Genomic DNA, 19975 nt, shown 5'->3' with positions numbered 1-19975 from the left:
GATAGCATCATTTAAGAGGCATCTAGACGGGTATATGAACGGGCGGGGAACAGAGGGAAGTAGACCTTGGAAAATAGGAGACAGGTTTAGATAAAGGATCTGGATCAGCGCAGGCTGGGAGGGCCGAAGGGCCTGTTCCTGTGCTGTCATTTTCTTTGTTATTTGTTCTTTGATCTTTGTTCTTTGTTCTAACAGCACAGTGGGTGTACCTACACCTCAGGGACTGCTGCGGGTTCAAGAAGGCGGCTCACCCACCACTTTCTGAAGGGTTAATTAAGGATGGGTGATGAATATCCGGCCTAACTAACAACACCCACATTGAATAAAACAAAAGTACATAGGTTATTAAAATGTCATGTACAGGTACAGACAATAGCCCAAACATTGAGATCAATGCCCTTTTATATCGAGAGGAGTAGAATACAAGGGGGGAGAGGTCATGCTTCAGCCGTACAAAGACATTGTGAGCAGTAGGATGGGTATTGGAGGGAGCGGAGAGCAGCTTTACCCGAACAATGCCTGAACTCCAAGGGTTTGCTCAAACCTTGAGGAGGAACATCATCTCATCTTCCGATTAGGCCCGTTTCAGCCTTCCCGACTTAACATTGAGTTCAACAACTGTGAACTCTCTCCTCCACCTTCACCCCAATTTTATTCCTATCAATTTATTTTCTAAGTCTGAGACTCGCATTCAAAGTGTCATCTTGCATCATTGATTTTGTCTATATATGTGTTTGTGGAACCCACCTCATCATTCACCCGAGGAAGGAGCTGCGCTCCGAAAGCTAATGATTCGAAACAAACCTGTTGGACTTTAACCTGTAAGACTTCCTACTGTCCTTCATCTTGAATTGCAACGTGCATCCAAATTGCTAGACAAACTCAGGTACTCAGTGATGGAACCATCAATTCAGCGAACACGTGTAGTTGGATCTGAACAGAGGCTTTAATACACTTACAACAGAGCCAGCCTATTCGTCGTTGAACTTCAGGTGAACTGCAGGCTCTAAGGCCAGATCTTTATACGTCGGTCCCAGGGGGAGGAGTCCTGGGCGGAGCCAAGGGAGGAGCCCAGTACAAACTCTCGCGTACTCCCAGAGCGACTCCCCCTGGTGGCCGGATAGTGCAACTGCCCTTACAATGGGTAGATAACGAACATATATACATGGAGTGATATCGGCAACTATATATAGTGTGAATCACATTCACCACACTCAGTTCCCAGCAGAATACTATTGCTTCAAACACTGGAAATAAGGGCACCAATTCTTATGATTGCTTCAGATATCTCTGTAACAAACCCTCATCAGCTCTTCTTTTCCCAGGTCTGACTTTGACTTCCATAAACAGTTCCTCTTTGATCCTGTTTACTTCGATATTCCTTGTGTTTCTTTTCCATTCCCTGGTTTTTAGAACTAACTGTTCTTCACTTCCCCTGGAGTTTGCTTTCTTGAACCTCATAATCTTCATTAGTGTCGCAAGTAGGCTTCCATTAACACCGCAATTAAGTGATTGTGAAAATCCCCTGGTCGCCACATTCCGGCGCCTGTTCGGGTACACAGAGGGAGAATTCAGAATGTCTGATTCTCCTAACAAGCACGTCTTTCGGGACTTGTGGGAGGAAACCGGAGCGCCCGGAGGAAACCCACGCAGACACGGGGAGGACGTGCAGACTCCGCACAGAGAGTGACCCAAGCCCAGGAATCAAACCCAGATCACAGCGCTGTGAAGCAACAGTGGTAACCACTGTGCTACCGTGCCATTTGAGGCTTATCTGTCGTCAGCAGAGCTGAACCCCTCACTTCGTTCCGCCTACTTCAGTAAATTCAGTTAAAAACGACACTCAAAAAACCTTCCTACCCTAAAGGTGTCCCCGGTTGCTAAGCAACAACTTGTACTTCTCCCAGCTTGCTTACGCTGCAACCCTCTCTAAGCACGACAGAAGCACAGTTTGAACGGACCAGACCCTCACACGTGCAAACACCTTTGCCGAGCATGAATCTAACCAGAGTTTTACTCCTCTTACACAGAACCACTAAATTGAACCGACCTAAATCCATACCTTCTTTCTAATATTTAACAATACAAATACAATAACATTTAAATCTACTGCTGCGTTCCTGACACAAGGGTATTGAGGGGCACGGGGCAAAGGCGGGTGTATGGAGTTAGGGTGCTCTGGCCTCGAAAGGCAGATCAGGGTCCGTGACTATTCATCTTGTCCCCCACGCAGAATAAAGGACGCAAGTATGAAATGCTGATCGCTGGTGCGGCGGTGGGTGTGGCCTGTTGCTTTGTGGCACCTGTTGGAGGTAAGGGCCCCTCCCCTTCCTCCTTCACCCCTTCCCTCCTGACCGTGTTTTTACCAAATCTGTCATGCTGCTGCCCTTGAAAGAAAACAAAAAAAAAAGATAAGGCGGCCGCTAAACATTTGAAAAATGTTTAATCGGGTCAGAGGAGCAAAGGGATCGGGGAGAATCACTACCCGTTGCGACACAGGTCGACAAAGGCCATGAAGGGCGGCACGGTGGTGCAGTGGTTAGCACTGCTGCCTCACGGCGCCGAGGTCCCAGGTTCGATCCCGGTCCACTGTCCGTGTGGAGTTTGCACATTCTCCCCGTGTTTGCGAGGGTTTCAACCCCACAGCCCAAAGATGTGCCGGGTAGGTGGATTGGCCGCGCTAAATTGCCCCTTAATTGGAAAAAATGAATTGGGCACTCTAAATTTTTTTTGAAAAAAACTCCACACGGACAGTGACCCGGGGCCGGGATCGAACCCGGGTCCTCGGCTCCGTGAGGCAGCAGTGCTAACCACTGCACCGTCCAAGGCCGTGGGAATTTAATCCGGCAACGACAGGGTTAGGGTTAACAATGGAGAAGCGATGCTAAGCTCGTGTTGAACCTTGTTTGGACCACACTTGGGGCATTGGCCAACGCGAGGATAACGGGGCGTGGCCTATGGTGCAAAGAGGGACTTTACAAGAATGAGTTGCGAGGTTACACAAGGGCCACACGGGGACCCAGGCTCGACTCCGGCCTCGGGTCACTGTCTGTGCGGAGTCTGCACGTTCTCCCCGTGTCTCTGCGTGGGTTTCCTCCGGGTCCTCCGGTTTCCTCCCACAGTCCAAAGGTGTGCAGGTTCGGGTGGATTGGCCGTGCTAAATTGCCCCTTAGTGTCCAAAGATGTACAGGTTAGGTCGATTGGCCGTGCTAAATTGCCCCTTAGTGTCCAAAGATGTGCAGGTTAGGTGGATTGGCCGTGCTAAAATTATCCTTAGTGTCCAAAGATGTGCAGGTTAGGTGGATTGGCCATGCTAAATTGTCCCTTAGTGTCCAAAGATGTGCAGGTTAGGTGGATTGGCCATGCTAAATTGTCCCTTGGTGTCCAAAGGTGTGCAGGTTAGGTGGATTGGCCGTGCTAAATTGCCCCTTAGTGTCCAAAGATGTGCAGGTTAGGTCGATTGGCCATGCTAAATTGCCTCTCAGTGTCCAAAGATGAGCAGGTTAGGTGGATTGGCCGTGCTAAATTGTCCCTTAGTGTCCAAAGGTGTGCAGGTTAGGTGGATTGGCCGTGCTAAATTGCCCCTTAAGTGTCACAAAGATGTGCAGGTTAGGGTGGATTGGCCGGGCTAAATTGCCCCTTAAGTGTCACAAAGATATGCAGGTTAGGTTACGGGGATAGGGTGGGAGGGTGGGTCTCGGTAGAGTGCCCGTTAGTAGGGATGGTGCAGGCTCAATGGGTTGAACAGCCTCCTTCTCAACTGTGGGGACTCTATGGATTCTATGGAAATACCACATTATAGACTTGTTAGTGAGATTAAATCCTATAAAATTAAAAGGATAGCCAGGGAACAGAGAGTAGTGGGGAATGGGGAACAGTTGTTTTCCTGACTGGGGAGAATATACAGAGTGGTGTGCCCCATGTATCCGTCTTTGACCATTACTCTCTTTGATACATGTTAATGGCCGGGGCTTGAATACATAGCCCGAAACTCAGAAACAAGGAGGACACCAAATGTCTCCTGTAATGGGACCATGAAATTCAACGCAGAGAACGGTGAAGTGATAGGTAGGAAGATCGAGGAACTAAATTGTACAATTCTAAAAGAGGTGCAGGAATGAAATGAGATGAAAATGGCTTATTGTCACGAGTAGGCTTCAATGAAGTTACTGTGAAAAGCCCCTAGTCCCCACATTCCGGCGCCTGTCCGGGGAGGCTGGTACGGGAACAGGGCGACCCGAAGACTTTTTATGGCGGCAAATATTTGAAGCTGGTGGGATTATTTGAGAAGACCATTATAGAAATGCTTGGATTCCGCATCAATATTGAGTATTGAGAATGAGGGGCAGCACGGTGGCACAGTGGTTGGCACGGTTGCTTCACAGCTCCAGGGTCGCAGGTTCGATTCCCGACTTGGGTCACTGTCTGTGCGGAGTCTGCACGTTCTCCCCCCGCGTCTGCGTGGGTTTCCTCCCACAGTTCAAAGACGTGCAGGTTAGGGTGGACTGGCCGTGATAAATTGCCCCTTAGTGTCCAAAAAGGTTGGGTGGGATTGCTGGGCTATGGGGATAGGATGGAGGCGTGGGCTTAAGTGGGGCGCTCTTTCATAAGGACCGGTACAGACTCGATGGGCCGAATGGCCTCCTTCTGCACTGCAAATTCTATGATGTAAATTCTATCTGCAGGGTGGGTGGATTGGCCGTGCTAAAATTGCCCCTTAGAACATAGAACAGTACAGAACAGGCCCTTCGGCCCTCAATGTTGTGCCGAGCCATGATCACCCTACTCAAACCCATGTATCCACCCTATACCCGTAACCCAACAACCCCCCCCTTAACCTTACTTTTATTAGGACACTACGGGCAATTTAGCATGGCCAATCCACCTAATCTGCACATCTTTGGACTGTGGGAGGAAACCGGAGCACCCGGAGGTAACCCACGCACACAGGGGGAGGACGTGCAGACTCCGCACAGACAGTGACCCAGCCGGGAATCGAACCTGGGACCCTGGAGCTGTGAAGCATTTATGCTAACCACCATGCTACCCTGCTGCCCCATTGGAAAAAAAATAATTGGGCACTCTAAATTTACTTTTAATAAAAGGGCTGCGGAGAAAGAGCAGGGAGGTGTGGGACTAATTGGATGGTGTTCCCGAAGAACCAGCATGATGGGCCAAATGGCCTCCCTCTGTGCTGTGCCGGTCGATGATCTGGTAAGCGGCAAACTAAGACATGCCATTGTGGGCACTCGGCTACCTGTTGAATTATTTCTAGCTGCTCCCATGTTGGTCCCATCTAATTATTTGTCTTGTCTCCCCTCCCTCCCCCCGACCCCCACCCCGTCGCTTCCAGGCGTCCTGTTTAGCGTGGAGACAACAGCCACACATTTTGCCGTGCGGAATTACTGGCGAGGATTTTTTGCTGCGACGTGCGCCGCTCTGATGTTCCGGGTGCTGGCCGTGGTGAATAACGAACACGGTACGAAAGTTGCTGGGAGCCCCGTGGGTCCACTGCAAAGCGAGAAAGATGGCGGCGTGTTCCTGGGCTGTGCGGGTCAGGAAACTCCCAGGATCACGCTTGGGCCTAGTGGGCCGCCAACACCTGTTAGACATGTCCCTGGGGTTTTTAATCGCACCCCAACTGGTCAGAAAAACCTTATTGTCCCCCATCTTTAAATAATTAATAAACAAAACAAAATGCGGGGGGGAATAATTTAAAATTAATGTTTCGGTCATTTTTCGTCTGCATCCAAAAGAATCTGTGATTCCTGAAGACTTTTAAAGTCCTCCTTATCAAACCCACACACCTTGTGCCACTCTATATGCTGTCCCGAATCCTGTCCTCTAAAGTGCTTTTATTTACCATGAACAATGCTGTGGCGATATACATCACTGTAAATACACAAAGGGTTAATGTAGATACACGTAGACTAGCTAGACACTTGAGGGAGCACCAGAGACATGACACACAGATACTCAACCAATAGGTCAGTAAGATAGGACACGACCAATGGGCATTCACGATACACACAGAGGTGACACTACCACAGGAGGGCATTACACCAACCCATATATAAAGGACACATGATCTTCCTCTTTCCAGTGGAGACACCCAGTGAGTACAGACACAGGGTTGATTCAACATCACACCCACCACGTGGATTGTAGCAGACGGGTTCGTCAGTCTGAGTAGCTATAGAAGGATTAACAGTAGTTAATTAGGCGAAGGGGAGTAGGAGAATTGTAAATAGTTCAATAAACGTGGTGGAGTTATCTCCACGTCTGAACCTTCCTTTGTCAGAGTGCACATCAAGGAAGCCGCTTATGCTACGCCAAGTGCATAACAAGACATGGTTGTCTAGCTAGTCTTCGTGTATTTACATTAACCCCTTGTGTATTTACAGTGATGCATATCACCACAAATGCTAAAGAAGTATCCAATACTGTTGACTATTTTACAGAAATCCACTTGTTAACTGTATTTGCCACCTGCTGGCCCAGTTACAGAATAGTAAACACATGTCGACACATGCAAGGTGATGCATTTTGGAAGATCAAATTCAAGAGCGGACTACATGATCAATGGAAGGGTCTTGGGGAAAATTGATGTACAGAGAGATCTGGGAGTTCAGGCCCATTGTACCCTGAAGGTGGCAACGCAGGTTGATAGAGTGGTCAAGAAGGCATACAGCGTGCTTGCCTTCATTGGACGGGGATTGAGTACAAGAGTTGGCAGGTCATGTTACAGTTGTATAGGACTTTGGTTCGGCCACATTTGGAATACTGCGTGCAGTTCTGGTCGCCACATTACCAGAAGGATGTGGATTCTTTGGAGAGGGTGCAGAGGAGGTTCACCAGGATGTTGCCTGGCATGGAGGGTGCTAGCTATGAAGAAAGGTTGAGTAGATTAGGATAGTTTTCGTTGGAAAGACGGAGGTTGAGGGGGGACCTGATTGAGGTCTACAAAATTATGGAGGTATGGACAGGGTGGATAGCAACAAGCTTTTCCCAAGAGTGGGGGTGTCAGTTACAAGGGGTCACGATTTCAAGGTGAGAGGGGGAAAGTTTAAGGGAGATGTGCGTGGAAAGTTTTTTACGCAGAGGGTGGTGGGTGCCTGGAACGCTTTACCATGCGGAGGTGGTAGAGGCGGGCACGATAGCATCATTTAAGAGGCATCTAGACGGGTATATGAACTGGGCGGGAACAGAGGGAAGTAGACCTTGGAAAATAGGAGACAGGTTTAGATAAAGGATCTGGATCGGCGCAGGCTGGGAGGGCCGAAGGGCCTGTTCCTGTGCTGTAATTTTCTTTGTTCTTTGTTGTCTTTCATTGCTGGACCTAGCCAGCGACACCCAGTCAGGGTGGTGTGCAATTTGGAGGGGAACTTGTGCGGTGGTAGTCCCATGCGGTTCCCAGTAGACCAGGCCAAGGGTCCGGAGCAGTGATGGGCAGTGATGGGTAACCTCGGCTGGTGAGTGGCCCGCATGAGTGGTCCTACTTCATCTAAGTGGGCCGCAAAATTGAATGAAATCGAGGCAGTGCGGTGGCGCCGTGGGTTAGCTCTGATGCCTCACGGCGCCGAGGTCCCAGGTTCGATCCCGGCTCTGGGTCACTGTGCGTGTGGTGTTTGCACATTCTCCCCGTGTCTGCGTGGGTTTCACCCCCACAACCCAAAGATGTGCAGGGTAGGTGGATTGGCCACGCTAAATCACCCCTTAATTGGAAAAAATGAATTGGGTATTCTAAATTTATTTTAAAATAGAAATTGAGCTCGTTCACTAACCATGAATAAGGTTAAATCCATTTAATGCACACCGAATATTTCGCGAGTTATAGAAAATGCTGAATCATTTAACTATGAATAGAGCTGCAATCAGCTTCAAATGGTCAAAACAAAAAGAAATATTTAAGCTTACCTTACCTAAAAAAGTAACAACAAAAAAGCGCAGCACGGTAGCACAGTGGTTAGCACAGTTGCTTCACAGCTCCAGGGTCCCAGGTTCGATTCCCGGCTGGGTCACTGTCTGTGCGGAGTCTGCACGTCCTCCCCCCGTGTCTGCGTGGGTTTCCTCCGGGTGCTCCGGTTTCCAGAAATGAAATGAAAATCGCTTATTGTCACAAGTAGACTTCAAATGAAGTTACTGTGAAAAGCCCCTAGTCGCCACATTCCGGCGCCTGTTCGGGGAGGCTGTTACGGGAATCGAACCGTGCTGCTGGCCTGCCTTAGTCTGTTTTCAAAGCCAGCGATTTAGCCCTGTCCTCCCATAGATGTGCGGGTTAGGTGGACTGGCCATGCTAAATTGTCCTTAGTGGCCAAAAAAGGTTAAGTGGGGGTCACTGGGTTGCGGGGATAGGGTGGATACGTGGGCTTGAGTAGGGTGCTCTTTGTAAGGGCCGGTGCAGACTCGATGGGCAGAATGGCCTTCTTCCGCACTGTAAACGCTATGATATACATGATAACTTCCCACATCCACTAGCCGTCTCCTGGGGCAGGGGGTTTGAGGAAGGTGGTGGGAATCGGGAACTGAAAGGGTGGGAGAGGCGGGAACAGCATTTAGATGAGCGATTGAGACTCCACAGCGAACAAGTGCTGGGAAATGGGATTGGAATGGACAGGTGCTCGATGGCCGACACAGACCTGATGGGCTGAGTGGCCTCATTCGATGCTGTAAAGCTCACTGCACCTGTCCACCTGGAATTTGAGGAGTTGTTGATTGAACCGTAGGAGCGTTTTGATTGGACGAAGAGGGAGCACACAGCTCTCATAGTCCTAGTGTACAATCAGCACGCATTTAACTTCATGTTCCTCGCTTGACGTGCGCATCACTTTAGCAATACAGGCAGGAAAATCCCTCCCAGTATCTTGTGGACTGCACTCAGAGCCCTGAAGAAGCATCGAAGAAGCCTCTGTGCATCATTATTCCTAATTTGCTCAGCTTTGATACCGGAGGTCCCTGATGGAAGTTGAGTGCACGGTGCCTTGAGGAGATTGAACCCTGTGGCTGACTCTTCCTCAATCTCCCCTCAGAAACCGTGGCCGTCCTCTTCACTACCAACTGGAGGGTGGAGTTCCCCTTTGACCTGCCAGAGTTCCTGTCCTTCGCCATTCTTGGGTAAGTCGGAGGAATTGCTCTTTCTTTACAAGGGAAGCAAAGGCTTGCATTTATCAAGCAATTTTCCCAACTGCTAGGGTTCCCAAAGCTCTTCAGGGCCAACGGAAGCAAACTTCCGAGGAATCATGGCAGCCAGTTTCTGCACAGCAAGATTCGGCTAACAATCCGGGTGGCACGGTGGCACAGTGGGTCAGCACAGCCGCCTCGCAGTGCCAGGGACCCGGGTTCGATTCCAGCCTTGGGTGACTGTGCGGAGTCTGCACATTCTCCCCCCGTGTCTGCGTGGGTTTCCTCCGGGCGCTCCGGTTTCCTCCCACAGTCCAAAGATGTGCAGGTTAGGGTGGATTGGCCATGATAAATTCTCCCTCCGTGTCCAACAATGGGTTATGCAGGTAGGGTGAAGGTGTGGGCCTGGGTAAGGCACGTTTTCGGAGGGTTAGTGCAGACTGGGTGGGCCGAATGGCCTCCTTCTGCACTGTAGGGATTTTATGAAATTTGCCACTTTCGTATTGTTAGCTATTGTCATCAAATAGAGCTACGGGATCTTTTCTACCCACCTGACGGGCAATGTTGATTCAACGCCCCATCTGGAAGACAGTGCAGCACTCCCTCAGTACTGGCTGGTGCAGGTGGCACGTCCAAATTGTTCGAGTGGGGCTCGAACCCGGGGAATCGTCCGAGGGTCGGAGCGGAAGTCGGATGAGGATGGGATTGGGCTCAATTGCGATGCCGCCTCGAGTTAAACGGCCAGCTGGCACAGATGGCTGGGGGGTCACGTGAGCGGAAATCGGGAATGCGTTGCCCCTGCAATGCGGAGTTGAGGGACGGGAGGAGGCACGGGAACTGCGCCCCGCCACTCCGACGCCGGCCCGCCGATTCTCCGCGGGATTGCCGCCACGCCGATCGGGGGCCATCGAAAGCGGCCCCGCCCCCCCCCCCTTCCCCCCCCCCCCCCCGGCGATTCTCCGCGCCTCGACGGACCGAGAGCCGGGTTAGCTTACTATGGTCCTACCCGGCGGAGCCTCGGAGTTCTGGCTACGGGGGCCGTCCTGGTCGGGGGGGGGGGGGCGTGGGGATCCGACCCCGGGGGGGGGCCTCCGCTATGAAGAATCCCGGCCCAGGTCCTTCTACTGGGAGGAATTTGCCGATTCAAATTAGTATAAATTAAACAAAGCTCAAATGTCGTGCCGTTAACAATCTCCCTTTCTCACCCTTTCCCCAGGGTCTTGTGCGGATGCCTCTGTTGTGTTTATCTGTTTTGCCACCGGAACCTCACGATATTTATGACGAACCACAAAAAGATTTCCAGATTCATGGCAGATAAGTATGTATCCCGGGGAAAGGGCAGCGTCTCTATAACGGTTTCACGTCTTCATTCCTATTCCTTTCCCTCAGGCCAGCCCTAGTTCTGTCTGACGATGCGGAAACTGAGACATATAAACACAAAGACACGAATCAGGAGCACTCGGCCCCTCGAGCCCTGTTCCCCCATTCAATAGGATCAGGCTGATCTGAATGTTACCGCAACTCCACATTCCTATCGACCCCCCCCCCCCCGATAACCTTTCACCCCCCCCAACCGTCATTAATCAAGAATCTATCCACCTCTGTCTTAAAAGTATTCCGAGACTCTGCTTCCAACTAGAGGACTGACACTTTCAGGGGGTCCGTGCTCTCCACCTTTGTGGGGGACACATGTCACACCCCTGGTGATGTGGCGGGCCCCAATGATTTTGGCCCCACCCCCAATGATGTCGGGCCCCGCCCCCCAATGATGTCAGTCCCTGCCCCCAATGATGTCAGTCCCTGCCCCCAATGATGTCAGTCTCTGCCCCCAATGATGTCAGTCCCTGCCCCCAATGATGTCAGTCCCTGCCCCCAATGATGTCAGTCTCTGCCCCCAATGATGTCAGTCTTTGCCCCCAATGGTGTCAGTCTTTGCCCCCAATTATGTCAGTCTCAGCCCCCAATGATGTCAGGCCCCGCCCCAATGATGTCGAGCCCTGCCCCAATGATGTTGGGCCCCGCCCAATGATGTCAGTCTTTGCCCCCAATGATGTCAGTCCCTGCCCCAATGATGTCAGGCCCCGCCCCAATGATGTCGAGCCCTGCCCCAATGATGTTGGGCCCCGCCCAATGATGTCAGTCTTTGCCCCCAATGATGTCGAGCCCTGCCCCAGTTATGTTGGGCCCCGCCCAATGATGTCAGTCCCTGCCCCAATGATGTCGGGCCCTGCCCCCAATTATGTTGGCCTCGCCCAATGATGTCAGTCCCTGCCCCCAATGATGTCGGGCCCTGCCCCCAATAATGTCGGGCCCCGCCCCCAACGATGTCAATCCCCGTCCCCAATTATGTCAGGCCCCGCCCCCAATGATGTCAGTCCCTGCCCCCAATGATGTCAGTCCTGCCCCCAATGATGTCGGACCCCGCCCCCAATGATGTCGGGCCCCGCCCCCAATGATGTTGGGCCCTGCCCCCAATGATGTCGGGCCCCGCCCCCAATGATGTTGGGCCCTGCCCCCAATGATGTCGGGCCCCGCCCCCAATGATGTTGGGCCCTGCCCCCAATGATGTCGGGCCCCGCCCCCAATGATGTAAATCCCCGCCCCCAATGATGTCGGGCCCTGCCCCCAATGATGTTGGGCCCCGCCCCCAATGATGTCGGACGCCGCCCCCAATGATGTCAGTCCCCGCCCCCAATGATGTTGGGCCCCGTCCAATGATGTCAGTCCCTGCCCCCAATGATGTCAGTCCTGCCCCCAATGATGTCGGGCCCCGCCCCCAATGATGTCAGTCCTGCCCCCAATGATGTCGAGCCCTGCCCCCAATGATGTCGGGCCCCGCCCCAATGATGTCAGTCCTGCCCCCAATGATGTCGGGCCCCGCCCCCAATGATGTCGGGCCCTGCCCCCAATGATGTCGGGCCCCACCCCCAATGATGTCGGGCCCCACCCCCAATGATGTTGGGTCCCGCCCCCAATGATGTCAGTCCCTGCCCCCAATGATGTCAGTCCTGCCCCCAATGATGTCGGGCCCTGCCCCCAATGATGTCAGGCCCTGCCCCCAATGATGTCAGTCCTGCCCCCAATGATGTCGGGCCCCGCCCCCAATGATGTCAGTCCCTGCCCCCAATGATGTCAGTCCCTGCCCCCAATGATGTCAGTCCTGCCCCCAGACCTGTAAGGAGATAGCTGCTGAGCAACGGGATGGAGAAATGAGCCGATGATATCACGGCAGCACAGGACAGGCCAGAGCCGCACAGACTGAGCCAGTGGAGGTCCAGTGCAGGAGCAAATGAAGTGGATTGTATTCAAGACTTTCGGATGGATTTGTTTATGGTCACGTGTACCGAGGTACAGTGAAAAGTATTTTTCTGCGAGCTGCTCAACAGATCATTCTGTACATGGAAGAAAAGGGAATAAAAGAAAACACATAATAGGGCAACACAAGATATACAATGTAACTACATAAGCACCGGCATTGGGTGAAGCATACAGGGTAGTGTTAATGAGGTCAGTCAATAAGAGGGTGGTTTAGGAGTCTGGTGACGGTGGGGAAGAAGCTGTTTTTGAGTCTGTCCGTGCGTGTTCTCAGACTTCTGTATCTCCTACCACTTCAGACAGTAAGGACATGGGAATCAGGCAAGGAAGTGATGTCACTTCCTCCGGAGATCAGACGTGCTCTTAGTAAATGATAGCAAGATCCCATTCCGGAAGGCCGGAACGGTTGGCCCACCACACCTGTTCTCACACACGGGGTCACCTTTACAGGTGTGACTTTGAAACAGCTGGATGTGAAACGCTCAGTATCTTGAATTAGAAGACAGTACAGTAGAAGACAGAAGAATTAGAAGGCAGCACGGTAGCATTGTGGATAGCACAATCGCTTCACAGCTCCAGGGTCCCCGGGTTCGATTCCCGGCTTGGGTCACTGTCTGTGCGGAGTCTGCACGTCCTCCCCCTGTGTGCGTGGGTTTCCTCCGGGCGCTCCGGTTTCCTCCCACAGTCCAAAGATGTGCAGGTTAGGTGGATTGGCCGTGCTAAATTGCCCTTAGTGTCCAAAATTGCCCTTAGTGTTGGGTGGGGTTACTGGGTTATGGGGATAGGGTGGAGGTGTTGACCTTGGGTAGGGTGCTCTTTCCAGGAGCCGGTGCAGACTCGATGGGCCGAATGACCTCCTTCTGCACTGTAAATTCTATGTAATTCTATGTAAATGTGTTTGTTCCCGCAGTAAGATTCTGTTTGCCGGATTTGTGGCTCTTGTCCTGGCAAGTGTGACCTTCCCGCACGGCGTAGGCCAGTACATCGGTTCCAGGGTAAGTCCGTGAGCACGCCCTCAGCCCCGTCAGAGTGCACTGTCAGAACCTCGTGCCAGATCGAAGCATTAATCAAGACCGAATCCACAGGCGGTGACACCGGGAAAGTTCGCTCCCCCTGGCACCGGTCATGCGGAGGGGTTATGGGGAGATGGTGGCGCAGTGGTACCGTCACTGGAGTAGTAATCCAGCTTAAATCTCTGGGTGTCATGATATACACACAAGTATATGATGGTGCATCGACAGACACTGACTGACACACTGAAAGACCAATCAACACACAGAACACAGCAGCCAATCACCAGACAGGACACGGCCACTATAAAGCCAGAGGGCACTAGTTTTCCCGCTCTCTCGGGATGCAGCCTCTGAGACAGCCCGTGATCAGCAACACGAACGTCTACCATGTGCTAGCAGTATAGTCTGGTCAGGTTAACCTCAGGTCTCAGGGGCAGCAGGGTAGCATGGTGGTTAGCATAAATGCTTCACAGCTCCAGGGTCCCAGGTTCGATTCCCGGCTGGGTCACTGTCTGTGTGGAGTCTGCACGTCCTCCCCCTGTGTGCGTGGGTTTCCTCCGGGTGCTCCGGTTTCCTCCCACAGTCCAAAGATGTGCGGGTTAGGTGGATTGGCCATGCTAAATTGCCCGTAGTGTCCTAATAAATGTAAGGTTAAGGGTTACGGGTATAGGGTGGATATGTGGGTTTGAGTAGGGTGATCATGGCTCGGCACAACATTGAGGGCCGAAGGGCCTGTTCTGTGCTGTACTGTTCTATGTTCTCCAGTCAACCTAACATAGTGTCAACCCACAGTGCAAGTATGTTTAGCAGCTCATTGTTGAATAAAATCGAGTTGTACTTCTACAAGTGTTGGTAGCCTGTCTCTCTCGCTGCTCTGGTGAACGCAGTCCTCGCAGACCCAGCATACCCAACACCTCACTGGGGACATGGGTTCGAATCCCACCACATTTCAATTCAATTGCTGAATGAAGAATCTGAAATTGGAACCTGGTCTACCTGATGGAGACCAGGGCAGCACGGTGGCTCAGTGGGTTAGCACTGCTGCCTCACGGCGCTGAGGTCCCAGGTTCGATCCCGGCTGGGTCACTGTCCGTGTGGAGTTTGCACATTCTCCCCGTGTCTGCGTGGGTTTCGCCGCCCACAACCCAAAGATGTGCAGGGATTGGCTGTGCTAAATTGCCCCTTAATTAGAAAATATGAATTGGGTACTCTAAATTTATTTTTAAAAAGTAATGGAGACCAAAAACCCATCTGGTTCACTAATGAACATTAGGGAAGGAAATCTGCCGTCATTGCCCTGGTCTGGCCTACATGTGACTCCAGACCTCCCCCCCCCCCCCCCCCCCCCCCCCCCCACACACACACACACACAGCGATGTGGTCGACTTTTCTTTTTTTTTTTTAAATAATTTTTATTAAGATTTTCACAAAATATAAACAACAAAACAACATTAACAAAACAACCGTGGTAAAAACCCAAGAAAAACAACCACCCAACTACAAAAGCAACTGCAAACAAAAGAAAAAAAAACAAAAGAACACCCAAACAACAAAAGGGAAAGAGATAACACCCGCCACATCCCACAAACCCATGTACACAGTTCTCCCTCCCCCCGATCCAAACCCCCCCCCCGGGTTGCTGCTGCTGTCGGCCTATTTCCCTACCGTTCCGCCAGGAAGTCCAGGAAAGGGCTGCCACCGCCTAAAGAACCCTTGTACTGATCCCCTCAGGGCAAATTTCACCCTCTCCAATTTAATGAACCCCGCCATATCATTGATCCAGGCCTCCACGCTTGGGGGCCTCGCATCCTTCCATTGGAGCAAGATCTTCCGCCGGGCTACTAGGGACGCAAAGGCCAGAACACCGGCCTCTTTCGCCTCCTGCACTCCCGGCTCCTCTGCAACCCCAAGAATTGCGAGTCCCCAGCCTGGCTCGACCCTGGATCCCACCACCCTCGACACCGTCCTTGCTACCCCCTTCCAAAACTCCCCCAACGCTGGGCACGCCCAAAACATATGGGCGTGGTTCGCTGGGCTCCCCGAGCACCTAGCACACCTGTCCTCTCCCCCGAAAAACCTACTCCTCCTCGTCCCAGTCATGTGCAGCACCTTGAACTGTATGAGGCTAAGCCTCGCACAGGAAGAGGAGGAATTCACTCTCTCCAGGGCATCCGCCCACGTCCCCTCCTCAATCTCCTCACCCAGCTCCTCTTCCCACTTCCCCTTCAGTTCCTCCAACGAGGCCTCGTCTACCTCCTGCATTACCCGGTATATGTCCGAGATCCTCCCTCCTCCAACCCACACCCCCGAGAGCACCCTGTCCCATACCCCATGTGGGGGCAGCAAGGGGAACCCCTCCATCTGCCGCCTGGCAAACGCCCTAACCTGCATGTACCGAAACATGTTCCCCGGGGGGGAGCCCAAACTTCCCCTCTAACTCCCCCAAGCTCGCGAACCTCCCCTCCACAAACAGGTCCCTCAACCTCCTAACCCCTGCCCTGTGCCAGCCCAGAAATCCGCCATCAATGCTCCCTGGGGCAAACCGATGGCTCCCCGTATCGGGGCCTCCATCGAGCCCCCCACTTCTCCTCTGTGCCGTCTCCATTGCCCCCAAATTTTGAGGGTAGCCGCCACCACCGGGCTCGTGGTATACCTCGTTGGGGGGAGCGGCAACGGCGCCGTTACCAGCGCCTCCAGGCTCGTGCCCCCACAAGGCGCCGCCTCCATCCACTTCCATGCTGCCCCTTCCCCGTCCATTACCTACTTACGCACCATCGCTGCGTTGGCCGCCCAGTAGTACCCACAGAGGTTGGGCAACGCCAGCCCCCCCTATCCCTGCCCCATTCCAGGAACACTCTTCTCACCCTCGGAGTCCCGTGCGCCCACACAAATCCCGTGATACTCCTGTTGACCCTGCTAAAAAAGGCCTTCGGGATAAGGATGGGGAGGCACTGGAACAGGAACAAAAACCTCGGGAGCACCGTCATCTTGACGGACTGCACCCTCCCCGCCAGTGACAGCGGTAACATATCCCACCTCTTAAACTCCTCCTCCATCTGCTCCACCAACCTTGTGAGGTTGAGCTTGTGCAGGGCCCCCCAACTCCCAGCCACCTGGACCCCTAGGTACCTGAAGCTCTTCCCTGCCTGCTTCAATGGGAGCCTACCAATCCCCTCCTCCTGATCCCCCGGGTGCACCACGAACAACTCGCTTTTGCCCAGGTTCAGTTTATACCCAGAGAAGCCCCCGAATTCACTAAGAATCCTCATCACCTCTGGCATCCCCCCACCGGGTCCGCCACATACAGCAACAGGTCGTCCGCATAAAGCGACACTCGATTCTCCTCCCCACCCCGCACCAGCCCCTCCAGTTCCCCGACTCCCTCAACGCCATGGCCAGGGGCTCAATTGCCAACGCAAATAGCAAGGGGGACAGGGGGCACCCCTGTCTCGTCCCCCGATGCAGCCGAAAGTACTCCGACCTCCTCCTATTCGTGGCTACACTTGCCATCGGGGCCTCATAGAGCAACCTCACCCAACGGACAAACCCCTCCCCAAACCCAAACCTCTCCAACACCTCCCACAGATACCCCCACTCAACCCTATCAAAGGCCTTCTCCAGTAGGGTGATCATTGCTCGGCACAACATCGAGGGCTGAAGGGCCTGTTCTGTGCTGTACTGTTCTATGTAGTCTATCTAATGCCACCACTATCCCCGCCTCCCCTTCCACAGCCGGCATCATAATGACGTTGAGGAACCTTCGTACGTTTGTGTTCATGTGGTTGACTTTTCAACTGCCCACTCAGAAATGACTGAGCGAGAATGCTCGGTTCAAGGGCAGTTAGGGATGGGCAACAAACGCTGGCCTCGTCCAGCGAAGCCCACATCTGATCAATGAATTAAAGTAAGTGGTTGTCAAACTTCCATCTTCGCTCCTTGAACAACCCAGAAGATGAGTCACGGGAGCACCTTTCGGGAATGTGTGCTGTTTGCACGTTCCCCGAATGGCTTTGTTTATTCGCTCTCTAAGAGTGTTGGAGGTGAGGGATCGGGAGCACAATCTGACCGTGAGGGCGGTCAAGTGCCTTGGGGTCCTGAGGTCCGGGATCTCCTGGAGTTGTCAATCCCTGGTCAAGCAGTGTTGCAAAGGAGACCGGTCAAGTTTCTAAGTCAGAGTCTTCATCACTTCATTGTTCAGGGCACGTTGGCAAAGTGGCAGTGCCACCTCCGCCCACCCCCATCCCCAATGATCCCTCACACCCTCCGTGTGAACTCATGTCCCTCTGCCCACTCTGAATGGCTCCCGTTCCCATACCTGTGTCAACCTAGCCCCCACGATATGCTCCCATAGTCTCTGATACCCCCCCTTGTCAACCTTTCCCCTGATTCATCCTATTGGCTCCTTATCGTCCCCATGTCCACTTAGCACCAACTCATACACCTTCACCCACAACCCTTTGCCCTTATACCCTCCAAACCATCTCACCCAATATCTACCAGACCTTAGGAGCTATGCTGAGATGCAATAAAATAAATTTCCAAGCATCTATTCCAGACTTTGCTTTGTTTAAAAAACACATCATTGATAAAAGTCCACTCAATACATTTAAATCCCCTTAAGTACTTAATCCTTTATAAAAACAAACATTTGTTTCCACAGCCCCACATGAAGGACAGTGAATCCCTTGATAGCTGTTAATGAAATTGTGAACTTACAGCCCCCATTGTGATAATGATTGGTTTTGGAAGCAGTCAAGCAGTAATAATATTATAAAGGTAGCCCTTTGGGTATGTCAACAAACAGCTGTTGAAATTGCTAGCACTGATTTTTTTTTTTAACTTGAGAGAAAACAGCAGGTTATTGTTTTCAAAATTTAAAGGGCAGGAGATTTAAATCGCTTTATTTCTTGACAGCAATATAGACCTTACCCCGCCTCTTATGAACATTCATGTCAACTCTTAAAAATTGTGCATCGCACAGTGGGGGAAACGGACCTCATCCAGCGGAAAAAAGATCTATTTGAACACTGTGCTCAGTTCAAATGGCTTTGCTGGATTTGGGTTTCCCCCATGTGTGAATCACATCCTTTCCCTGAGGCAAAAATAGGATCTGTCGGAAATTAGGGCAGGACTTCTGGCTCTATTTAAATCACAATAAAACAGTTTGAAAGCTTTTCCTCAATCGTTCAATGGAAAAGGCAATCAAAGTCCCAGTCTCTGGGAGGAAAGGAATTAAAGGATAGTAGATCATTGGACCAGAGCATGCAGACATAGAAAATTGGTGCAAGAGGAGGCTATTCGGCCCTTTGAGCCTGCACCCCCATTCAGTGTGATCAGGGCTGATCATGCGAATTCGGTATCCCATCCTGCCTTCTGTCCATACCCCTTGATCCCGTTAGCCTCACGTCCAGCTCCCTCTTGAATATATCCAACGAACTGGCCCCAACTGTGGTGGAGAATTCCACAAGTTGACAACTCTCTGAGAGAAGAGCTTCTTCCTCATCTCAGTCCTGAACGGCTGACCCCTTATTCTTCGGCTGTGAGCCCTAGTTGTGGACGTCCCCAACATCTGGAATTTTCTTTCCAGCATCTAGGGGCAGCACGGTAGCATGGTGGTTAGCATCAATGCTTCACAGCTCCAGGGTCCCAGGTTCGATTACCGGCTGGGTCACTGTCTGTGTGGAGTCTGCACGTCCTCCCCCTGTGTGCGTGGGTTTCCTCCGGGTGCTCCGGTTTCCTCCCACAGTCCAAAGATGTGCGGGTTAGGTGGATTGGCCATGTTAAATTGCCCGTAGTGTCCTAAAAAGTAAGGTTAAGGTGGGGGTTGTTGGGTTACGGGTATAGGGTGGATACGTGGGTTTGAGTAGGGTGATCATTGCTCGGCACAACATCGAGGGCCGAAGGGCCTGTTCTGTGCTGTACTGTTCTATGTTCTATGTAGCCTGTCCAGTCCCATCAGGATTTTATATGTTTCTATGAGATCCCGTCTCATTCTCCTAAACTCCAGTGAGTATAAGCCCAGTCGATCCAGTCTTGCTTCATATGTCAGTCCTGCCTCCCAGGTATTAGTCTGGTGAACCTTCGCTGGACATCCTCAAAAGCAAGAACCTTCCTCAAACTAGGAGGCACAATACTCAAGGTGTGGCCTCATCAAGGCCCTGTGTACGTGCAGCAAGACATCCCTCCCCCTACACTCAAATCCTCTCTCTCTGAAGGCCAGCATGCCATTAGCTTTCCTCACCGCCTGCTGTACCAGCATGCCAAACTTCAGCGACTGTTCTACCGTGACACCTAGGTCTCGTCGCACTTCCCCTTTTCCTGAACTGCCCCCATTCAGTTAATAACCTGTCTTCCTGTTTTTGCCACCAAAATGGATAACCTCACATTTACCCACATCATATTGCCTTTGCCACGTAGTTGCCCACTCAGCCAACCTGTCCGCGTCACCCTACCCAATCCAGTGCCCATTCTATCACCAGGTGTTTAATCTTCCCTGTATTCCTGTTTAGCTGTTTAGCACAGGGCTA

General features: G+C 52.0%; 1 protein-coding gene across 1 annotated transcript in view; it reads left to right on the top strand.

Annotated features, from left to right (window-relative positions):
- Positions 1-19975, top strand: part of LOC119958296 (chloride channel protein 1-like) — an 84991-nt gene that overhangs the window by 28372 nt on the left and 36644 nt on the right. Inside the window, exons 6-10 of the mRNA XM_038786730.1 lie at positions 2234-2312; positions 5354-5479; positions 9030-9114; positions 10337-10438; positions 13346-13430. Of these exons, the coding sequence (XP_038642658.1) occupies positions 2234-2312; positions 5354-5479; positions 9030-9114; positions 10337-10438; positions 13346-13430 (477 nt within the window). The remainder of the gene's footprint in view (positions 1-2233; positions 2313-5353; positions 5480-9029; positions 9115-10336; positions 10439-13345; positions 13431-19975) is intronic.

Source organism: Scyliorhinus canicula, chromosome 29 (genome assembly GCF_902713615.1).
Source record: "Scyliorhinus canicula chromosome 29, sScyCan1.1, whole genome shotgun sequence".
In the NCBI taxonomy this organism is placed as follows: Eukaryota; Metazoa; Chordata; class Chondrichthyes; order Carcharhiniformes; family Scyliorhinidae; genus Scyliorhinus; species Scyliorhinus canicula.
This window is presented reverse-complemented; position numbering and strand designations above follow the sequence as displayed.